The 11,271-nt window shown below is 35.8% G+C and overlaps 1 protein-coding gene across 1 annotated transcript; it reads left to right on the top strand.

The window, feature by feature from the left end:
* Positions 1-6,541: 6,541 nt before the first annotated feature.
* On the top strand, positions 6,542-7,501 carry Or6aa1b (olfactory receptor family 6 subfamily A member A1B). Its single transcript, NM_001000117.1, is given in 1 exon segment — positions 6,542-7,501. A coding segment is annotated over 1 exon segment (960 nt).
* The last annotated feature ends 3,770 nt before the right edge of the window (positions 7,502-11,271 follow it).

Here is an 11,271-nt window from a genome sequence, read left to right as displayed (position 1 = left end):
TTCATATTTGGATGTGAGGTTATGTTTGTGTGCTTTTCTTCTCATTGTTTTGTTGCCAAGATGATTAGTTTCTTGCTTCTTCTGGAGTATAGCTCGCTTCCTTATGTTGGGCTTTACCATTTATTATCCTTTGTAGTGCTGGATTTGTAGAAAGATATTGTGTAAATTTGGTTTTGTCATGGAATATCTTGGTTTCTCCATCTATGTTAATTGAGATTTTTGCAGGATACAGTAACCTGGGCTGGCATTTGTGTTCTCTTATGGTCTGTATGACATCAGTCCAGGATCTTCTGGCCTTCATTGTTTCTGGCGAAAAGTCTGGTGTGATTCTGATAGGTCTGCCTTTATATGTTACTTTACCTTTTTCCCTTACTGCTTTTAATATTCTTTCTTTATTTTGTGCATTTGGTGTTTTGACTATTATGTGACGGGAGGTGTTTCTTTTTTGGTCCAATCTATTTGGAGTTCTGTAGGCTTCTTGTATGTCTATGGGTATCTCTTTTTTTAGGTTAGGGAAGTTTTCTTCTATGATTTTGTTGAAGATATTTGCTGGTCCTTTGAGCTGGGAGTCTTCACTCTCTTCTATACCTATTATCCTTAGGTTTGATCTTCTCATTGAGTCCTGGATTTCCTGTATGTTTTCGACCAGTAGCTTTTTCTGCTTTACATTATCTTTGACAGTTGAGTCAATGATTTCTATGGAATCTTCTGCTCCTGAGATTCTCTCTTCCATCTCTTGTATTCTGTTGGTGAAGCTTGTATCTACAGCTCCTTGTCTCTTCTTTTGTTTTTCTATATCCAGGGTTGTTTCCATGTGTTCTTTCTTGATTGCTTCTATTTCCATTTTTAATTCCTTCAACTGTTTGATTGTGTTTTCCTGGAATTCTTTTAGGGATTTTTGCGATTCCTCTCTGTAGGCTTCTACTTGTTTATTAATGTTTTCCTGTGTTTCTCTAAGGGTGTTCTTCACGTCTTTCTTGAAGTCCTCCAGCATCATGACCAAATATGATTTTGAAACTAGATCTTGCTTTTCTGGTGTGTTTGGGTATTCCATGTTTGTTTTGGTGGGAGAATTGGGCTCCAATGATGCCATGTAGTCTTGGTTTTTGTTGCTTGGGTTCCTGCGCTTGTCTCTCGCCATCAGATTATCTCTAGTGTTACTTTGTTCTGCTATTTCTGACATTGGCTAGACTGTCCTATAAGCCTGTGTGTCAGGAGTGCTGTAGACCTGTTTTCCTGTTTTCTTTCAGCCAGTTATAGGGACAGAGTGTTCTGCTTTCAGGCGTGTAGTTTTTCCTCTCTACAGGTCTTCAACTGTTCCTGTGGGCCTGTGTCTTGAGTTCACCAGGCAGGTCACTTGCAGCAGAAAAGTTGGTCTTACCTGTGGTCCTGAGGCTCAAGTTCGCTCGAGGGGTGTTGCCCACGAGCTCTCTGCTGCAGCAGCAACCAGGAAGATTTGCGCCGCCCTTCCGGGAGCTTCAGTGCACCAGGGTTCCCGATGGTGCTTAGTGTTTTCCCCTGGCGTCCGAGATGTCGCAGAGTGCAGTCTTTTCTGGTTTCCCAGGTGTGTCTGCCTCTCTGAAGGTTTAGCTCTCCCTCCCACAGGATTTGGGTGCAGAGAACTGTTTATCTGGTCTGTTTCCTTCAGGTTCCGGCGGTGTCTCAGGCGCAGGGGTCCTGCGGCTCCTGGGCCCTCCCCCACAGGAACCCAGAGGCCTTATACAGTTTCCTCTTGAGCCAGGGATGTGGGTAGGGGTGGGCAGTTTTGGTGGTCTCTTCTGCTCTGCAGCCTCAGGAGTGCCCACCTGACCAGGCGGTGAGGTCTCTCTCCCACCTTGATTTCATTTTAATAGTAACCATTAGAATCCTGTTTGTTTTTTAGTGAGAGACAGAAAGCAGACAGTTTTACATGGGAGAACAGGTGAAGTGAAGCTAGAAAGGGAAGAAGAAGGAATAATTATAAACAGAAAATATGTAAAAATATCTTTTAAATCAAATATATGAAAATCATGTGGTGTGGGTGAGTGTACATTCACTTTTGTGTACACTTGTGTGTGCTTGTGTATTTGTCTACAAACTTCTTTTATTATATAATCAATTCTCCTCCTCTACAGAACCCTGATAAGTACATTTTCCTTTACATTCAAATATGGAAAAGAAGTTCTTGATATAATTTGTAAGTCAGCCCCAATTAAATTTTGCCCTTATAAGAGTTTCCTCAGTCATGGTTTCTGTTCATAGCATTAAAACTCTTACTAAGACAATGGGGATTATATATGGCTTTGAAAATACCTATTGTTTGTATGATAATAAGTCATGAAAAAATTTAAAATATCTTGCAGTGCTTGTCAAAAAACTAAAAACAAAAGAAAGAGACAAAGACATAAATCAGAGAATTGATACCTTTCTTTTTTTCCTTGGTCTTCCTGGCTAACTACTCTGGTATCATCACTGCCTGAGGTTTTAATTCTCACCCTGATATGATTAATATGAGGAGATTGCATCTTATACTATATGGCCAATTGTTAATTAATTCAGTAAAATTAATGGTTGTCAGAGAATTGTGAATCCATGATTTGACGTAATCACTAAGATGAGTGGGGTGTCTAACAATCCGATAGAGCTTAGACTCCTGAACAACTCCGTGAAGGAAGTCCCATTCAGCCACAAAACTTGACATGTTAGCAGTACCCCATGGCTAAAAGAAAGCAAACACTTAAGTCATCAAAGTCCATAGTTCTGGGAAAGCCTCTAAATTGAATAACCTTGCTTTTTTGCTTCTGTAGTTCTGTTCCTGGCTATTTTGTTCTTTGAACTAAAAATGTATGTTTATCTAAGATATGATTTTTATGCTGAAAAGCTCACCTTGAGACAGATGCATGGAACAGTAGGAACCTGGAAAAACAGTGTAGTCTCTGACTGGCTAAAAAACATCTTTCAATTGTTTTAAAATTGTGTTCAAGGAGTATTCTCTGGTGGATATTGCAAAATACCATAAGTCTTGAGTGAACAGGATGAAGGATTATGGTTTAAGGACATGTCCTTGATTTTCAGATCAACAGGTGCTTGGCAAATTGTCTTGGAATCCAATTCAGCTGAAATACTATAGTGACCTGTAGATAAGGGTAATGGTAATCGGGTATGTAAGACTTTCTAGTAGAAGTAAGGAGCAACAATCAAAGTTCCTGGTTTGAGATTTCATCCACAAAACCCTCTGACACCTTGCTTTTCATAGTCTTGGGTAAAATGGATTTCTCTATAGGAGGTGGAAGGTTAACCAAATGTGAAACTCCATAACACAGCTTTAATAAGATTTTTACTCATTATAGTTTGGTACTCTTTGGTGGAAAAACTGATTTATTTCATTCACACTCCGGTAAGTAACCCCTTACCAGTTGTTATAGAATTGTATCAATAAGATCATTGTTCTGCCATGTTGCATTTGAGTTGAATCCTTGCTTGCATCTGTTACTGGTTCATTAGCTGATGAAGAGATGTTTGAAAAAGTAAGCCAGATGCAGAAATACAAATATAATGTGTTCATTTGAATGTGTGGGACCTAGCAAAGAAATAATTAGATGGAGAAGGAGGGAATACCAGATTAGTTGTGTGGGAAAAAGAAGTGGGTAAATATGACCCTGCGTGAAAATGTCTTAATCTCGTTACTGTGTATGGTTGATATTCAGCAATAACATTTTTACAAAATGAAATCTCATATTTTCATTTTCTACCACTTAAATATATAAAGCATTTGTTTGTTGCTATACAGCTAAAGTAATTTTTAAAGGGTAAACAGATTTTGTTGAACAATTTGAATAATTGGAATATCAAATTTATTTTCTCAGTTTCTTTCCCATGAAATGTAATTATCAACTCATTATTCACACAGTAAGATTGTAATATTAGTCTGATACCAATCTTACTAGGTGAGCATGGTCTCTGTTTATTCTGGTACGTATTCTTTTCATGAAACTTCCCAGACTTTCCTTTTATTGCAGCTTATTTCTTTTCTTTTATACTACCAAATCCTTTAATTTTTCATAAATTATACCAACACAGTATTACTATTTTTGTTTTGTAGTGCTTAGATTACAGAATAAGAATTTTCATACTGATCTAATTTATTTTTTATATGTTAAAATTTATGGTTTTAGGGAAAAAGCAATGAGGCTGAAATACATTTCTGTAACCATAATTTAGGGACCACACCATAGGTGGTGGCAGCTAATGAAATCATTTGGGACACCATTCTTAGTTCCTTTGGTGACATTCCCGATGCTCAGAAGAATCTCTTCTCTTTTTTAGTCCTCTTGGCAAAATATTTGGTCCACAATAAAGGAATTCCTAGAGGAATCTATTTGCATGCCTCAAGGCTATGTGCTGATGAAATCATTATTTTTCTCAGAGCAGATCTCTGAACTCACATTTTCCTGTAACCTGGCCACTTCAGGAAAAAAGACAACTGAGGAAGAAGAAAGATTGTATTGCTACCAAGTACACAGAGGCTGCTTCATGTCCAGTATTGCAAGGAGTAGTTGCCTCATTCCCTTTAAGTTTACTAAGCAGTTTGCTTGCTGTGTGTATTTATTTGGTCAAGAGGATTATCAGAGAGTATGTAACTGAAAATATTATGTTTGTCGAAGATAATAGAACAGAACACATACAGTAAGTACAGTAAGGGAGAAATTGTACATTTCATTCCTCAGTTTTCTGCAGTAATGGTGGGTTCATCTAAATTACTGTTGGTAGAAATTTGATGGCACACCAGTGTTATTAAAGCAAGGCTATATTCTTTCTCACACACATTTTTAATGTAGTGTGAATAATTCTCTTCTATACATTAATAAAAACTGTATGTGATTCACTTTTCATATTTGAGTATTACTTTAATGAAATAATTTACTAATTTTGAATTCATTTTCTCTGTGTTCAAGTTCCATTTTGTGTTTACTTCAGCTGAAGTATGTGCTATTCCGTCAAGTGCAGTGATAAGATCTTTTAATAAAATAACATTATCTTTGGAAGGGAATGACATCTGCCTAATTTCATTTGCATGCTATAGTAAAATATATTTTTCAAAGCTATGTATATTTTCACTTTATGAAAACTAAAGATATGCAATACCGTTCTTATAAAAAGTAAAAATCACTTTGGAATCTGGCCTTTTATTAAAACAATGAATAGTAACGTTATTTTTAAGGAACAAGATTGAAAAAAACATATAAACACTTAAAATTAGTTCAAGTTATCTTTTATAAAACGTTTTCTTGAATTACAATTTTGCTTAGCTTCTCACCTCATCATCGTTGTGTTTATAACCTTAAAAGTCATTTTTTTCTTATAGAATTGAGGCATCATTTTAGAATCTATTTATAGATTAAAATAGGACCAAATAAAATAATATCAACATAAGAAAATTACTTAGCATTTAGGTCTGAAAAATTAAGTTCTGATAAAAATTGTCCTTTACATAAGTAACAAAATTGGAGTAATATACTTATAGCATGAAGCATGCACGTAATGTTTTTTTTTTTTCTTTCTTTTTTCTTTTTTTCGGAGCTGGGGACCGAACCCAGGGCCTTGCGCTTGCTAGGCAAGCGCTCTACCACTGAGATAAATCCCCAACCCCGCACATAATGTTTTAATTGAGTTTTATAACTTAAACTTCCAGAAAGATTTAAAATAAGAGCCTGCAGATAGATACCCAAAGGACCTTGTTTCAGTTTTAGTTTTCTTTGATTGTTAGAAGAGGTATATACTCAGTTCATAAATTTAAAATATAACATAAGAAAAAGTTTATTATGGCTGTGCAGTTATTTCACATTTGTACTATAATTAAATATATCTAGATGTATAATATACAGCATACATGAATATGTCCATGGGGAATTCTATCCACTCTAATGGTAAGAATTCTCACTTTCAACAATTTTGTTCTGACAAATGTCAGGACATAGGAAGATTCAAAGATGCTAAAGATAAATATTCCAGCAATCGGGAATATTAAATAGATATTTATGAACAAATTCCTGTTTTAATTCAGATCCTATATTCTTCCAACTCATATGTAAATGAAGACTATAAATTTTAAAGTGTGGGTAGTTCTTGTACAGTTGTGAAGGCCTTTATTAGTAACTGCATCTTGTATTGATTTCTGTATTTTCACATTACCAGATGAACTCCTGACAGAAAGGCAGTACTTTGTTCTTCTTTGATTTTCAGTAAAGATGTTAGGATTTCATCCCTGCCTTACAATCTGTGTGATACAATGATTAGTATGTTACCTATTTACTTTGTTTCTTTTTATTTTGAAGAATTATATAATTAAATTATTTATATATTTATTTTCAATATGAAGTGATATGACCCATGTATATTGTATGTAATATGTCTGTTATGTTTCTAACAGTATTCATTGTCTCTGGTTGCTATGCATCAGTTATTATCACAGTAGAAATGAATGTTTGTTCCAGTTCTGATTACCTCTCACCCAAGATCACCCGGGTGCTGTTCATCCCCTTCAGGGCAGAGAAAAAGATATATGGATGTAAAAAACCGAACAACAGTGACCGAGTTTATTTTTCTAGGATTTCCAGGCTCCTCCTCACTACAGCTCCCATTGTTTATGATTTTTCTCATTGTGTATTTGCTGTCTCTCATGGGGAACACCCTCATTATTTTCCTTATTCTTATGGATTCCACACTACAGACACCCATGTACATCTTCTTAGGAAACCTGTCATTCCTGGAGATCTGGTACACTACAGCCACTGTTCCTAAGTTGCTGGCTACATGTGTCACAAAGGTTGTCACCATTCCTGTTGCAGGCTGCATCACTCAGTACTACTTTTTCTTCTCTCTGGGAGCAACTGAGTGCATCTTGCTGGCCGTTATGGCTTATGACCGGCACGTGGCTGTATGCCGTCCTCTACATTATTCACTTCTCATGAGTGTTCACATTTGCCTGAGGTTTGCAGCTGCATCATGGATTGGAGGCTTCATTGCCCCTCTGCTACCTACCATACTCGTCTCTCAGCTAAATTTTTGTGGCCCACAGAAAATCAACCATTTCTTTTGTGACTCTGACCCCATCTTTAAACTCTCTTGCTCAGACACATTCTTGGTGGAGGCCTTGGGTTACACGTGCACCTCTGTGGTGATTCTCAGTTCATTCCTTCTCACAATGAGCTCCTATGGTAACATTGTGGTCACAATAATCAGGCTGTCCTCCCGGGAAGCAAGGAAGAAAACATTCTCAACTTGTGCCTCCCATCTCACAGTCGTGACCATGTACTATGGCACCATAATATTTGCCTATGTCCGACCTCCAGCCAAGTACAACTTTACAATCGGCAAAGTGGTCTCAGTGTTCTACTGTGTGATCACCCCTTTAGTCAACCCTCTCATATATACCTTGAGAAACAAAGATGTGATGAAAGCTTTCCAGAAATTTCTATCTCAAAAGAGGTTTTTATCGGGCAAAACCACGCATGCAGTTTGAGAAAGCAACAACTACACTCTGGAGGGTGGTCTCAGGCACATTTCATCATGGTTAAAATTTGAATTTAGTTTTAAAAATGATTCTGACATGGTCACTTATGTATACTTCATAGTTTGCTTTGAATGCTACTGAAAAATCATTTTATAGCTATTCTAGTGTATAATATTTAGTATAACAACAAAATGATAGATTAAACAATGAAAACTATTTGCCAATAAGATTTCCCACAAATGTTGTGTTCCAAATTAATAGTTTTAAAGAAAGCCTAGTCCAAAATGTAATAAAGGAAGCAGTGTATGTCCGTGTAAGAGTATAATGGAAACCTAATCGAAAGACCTCAAAAATAAATTTGTGCAATAAATATTCCTATGCAACTTTTAAAGTTTTATAATTATTTGTTAACAAAGATGTAGCTACTTAACTTTTTTAAACAAACACTTTTTTCTGGATATGTAAAATTGTAAAGAAATTAATAAGAATTAACATATTAGAAATGGCATCATGATTAAAACATTTTAAAAGGCTTGAAATGAGATAATATAAGAATTGGGTTTCTTTTTTTTTTTTTTTTTTATTCCTGAATATATTCTCTCTTTTTTTTTTTTATTAACTTGAGTATTTCTTATATACATTTCGAGTGTTATTCCCTTTCCCGCTTTCCGGGCAAACATCCCCCTCCCCCCTCCCCTTCCTTATGGGTGTTCCCCTCCCAACCCTCCCCCCATTGCCGCCCTCCCCCCATAGACTAGTTCACTGGGGGTTCAGTCTTAGCAGGACCCAGGGCTTCCCCTTCCACTGGTGCTCTTACTAGGATATTCATTGCTACCTATGGGGTCAGAGTCCAGGGTCAGTCCATGTATAGTCTTTAGGTAGTGGCTTAGTCCCTGGAAGCTCTGGTTGCTTGGCATTGTTGTACTTTTGGGGTCTCGAGCCCCTTCAAGCTCTTCCAGTTCTTTCTCTGATTCCTTCAATAGGGGACCTATTCTCAGTTCAGTGGTTTGCTGCTGGCATTCGCCTCTGTATTTGCTATATTCTGGCTGTGTCTCTCAGGAGCGATCTACATCCGGCTCCTGTCGGTCTGCACTTCTTTGCTTCATCCATCTTGTCTAATTGGGTGGCTGTATATGTATGGGCCACATGTGGGGCAGGCTCTGAATGGGTGTTCCTTCAGTCTCTGTTTTAATCTTTGCCTCTCCCTTCCCTGCCAAGGGTATTCTTTTTCCTCATTTAAAGAAGGAGTGAAGCATTCACATTTTGATCATCCGTCTTGAGTTTCGTTTGTTCTAGGGAAAGAATTGGGTTTCTAACATGCTTAAATAACTATGACTTTAAATTAAATGATACACACCTACAGTTTTAACTTCTAAGGATACTGACCCAGAAACATAATTATTCTATGCAACATAGTAAGCTCTTCTCTTACGAATAAAGAAAAATCACAAGGCACTGAAAGTTTTCCATTGCTCTTTAATGGAAATTAAGAATCTTTATTATTTTATTTATTTTAGTGCTTTTTAAGAACAAAGAGATAGCAAGGAAGGGTAAATCACAAATATCTTTCTGGTGAGTGTTTATGGGGTTGTCTCTATAGTGCTTCTATGTGTGAGAGTGACTGCCATTAGAAAGAACTTAGAGAATCCACAGTACAATCATGGACACAGAATGAGAATCTGTAGTACAACAAATCACCAGATGACTGCTACTCAAAGTGAATCTTGAGAGCCACTGTATGGCGTAATTAAGAGACTATAATAATATAAGAGATTGATGCACATGCTCATGCTTGAATTTTTTTCATCTTTATTAAATTGGGTATTTCTTATTTACATTTCAATTGAAATGTTTCTTGAACTCCACTAAGAAATATTTCTGGAATATATAAAAAATGTAAGAATAATTATTTTTGGGATTAGGGAATGGGTGGGGAAGGGAATACCCTTAAGAAAGAAGAGGAGGTGGAGGGGATAGGTGGTTTATGGACAGGAAACTGGGAAAGGGAATAATATTTGAAATGTAAATAAAAATATCCAATAAAAATTAATAGTTACTTTTGCTTCATGAAATTAGTTTATTCACTAAAATTTTCATAGAGTTGTATAATAGTCTGGTCTCACTAAACCCTTCCTATATGCCTTATCACCACAAAAGTGCTCTGTGCTGAAAAATTCCCCACCCCACTTTTATGTCTTCCTGTTTTATGACCATGTTTATCAAGGGACATTTTTGGATATGGTTGTAGAGCTATCCACTGGATCATGGATCAATGGCTACAAAATTGAAGACAATGACTTTCACTTTCCTTACAACCTTCACCTGTTTATAACTTCTCTGGGAAGTTTCAGTCCTTAGGAGCTCACATCATACTTGAATATGCTTAGAGTATGCCTTGAAGAAGCATACTCTAACCAAGCTTCTCTGACCAAGACTCAGGGCTTCACAGATCTTTCTTTAATGTAAATATTTAGTAGCTGCTTTGACAAGTCTACTTAGCAAAATAAAAATACTATATTCACACATAGTATCTATTTTCTCTCCAGTCATGTGTCTTTGATCAGTTATCAGTTGGTGGGAACCCCTCACACCTGTGGAGCCTTTATGCCCTAACCCAGGGTAATGCTAGGACAGTGAGATGGGAGTGGGTGGATGGGTGGAGGAGGTCCCTCATAGAAGCAGGGGGAAGTGGGTTTGTGGAAGGAAAACTGGGAAGGTGAATAACATCTGAAATGTAAATAAATAAAATTACCAAAAAAAGAAAGTACAGCGAAAGAACTTGCCTCGAAGGAGTTGGTCTCAGATGCAAACAAAAAAATGGTTAACTTCATATGGGCAATGTCAATATTGTACCCAGTGATAACATACATCTTGACTTGAAAATTTTTATTTAAGTATGCAAAATTTATATCTTGTAAATAACATAAATAGCACTTCCCTAGTTTGTATATTTAAAGCTTGATATAATATTTCTAAGGTTTTTTCAAAATAATGTTTATATAAGTATGATATTTAGGTCAAAAAGTACCACAGTATATTAAAAAATTAAAATTTCCCCAAAATCTATCGAAGTTATATAGAAATAATTTCAATAATACATTCTGAACTGATAAAAAGATATTCCAGTATGACTATCCATTTATAGTCATTTTTTTTTTCATTTCATTGATTATAATAATTTATTTCTATAATCAGATTCAGTGGAGGAGTTTTAACTATGTCTTGGACTGTAGGTTTTGAAATTTCTCCAATTTTTTGTAACTTAATTAACTAGTATTTCCATCAATATATTTGGTAGTATACATTGGTTTGCAAGTTTATTTTCTTCAGTGATTACATAACTTAATGGAAATGCTAAAATTTCTTAGGAAGCCCTTTGATCAAATGACTGCATTTTGTTTTGACACACTTATACAAGCAAAACAGGTGAAATGTGGTCATTTGCAATTTGTACATATTTAACTCCATAATTAAAATCCTTTTAAATATTTCATTTGATTAACAAAATATACTATTGTGTTCCTTTGAAAAATCATTAATACAAATGTTTTTATGTTTATATTTTTGTGCGGCATTTATGTATTGAATTTCCATTTAAACATATTCCAATATCGCCATTATATTAGTGAAGTGTGAATTGTAAACTACAAAATATAAAAATCTTAAACCAATTATTCCCATCAACCTTAAGAAAAATAAAACCTTCTTTCGTTTTGTGTTTAAATATAAATCCTGAGAATTCATAACTTACGTGTGTGTGTGTGTGTGTGTGTGTGTGT

This window comes from Rattus norvegicus, chromosome 1, assembly GCF_021556685.1.
Source record: "Rattus norvegicus strain SHRSP/BbbUtx chromosome 1, alternate assembly SHRSP_T2T, whole genome shotgun sequence".
Classification (NCBI taxonomy): Eukaryota; Metazoa; Chordata; class Mammalia; order Rodentia; family Muridae; genus Rattus; species Rattus norvegicus.
The sequence above is the reverse complement of the archived record's forward strand: the minus strand, read 5'-3'. Positions and strand labels throughout refer to the sequence as shown.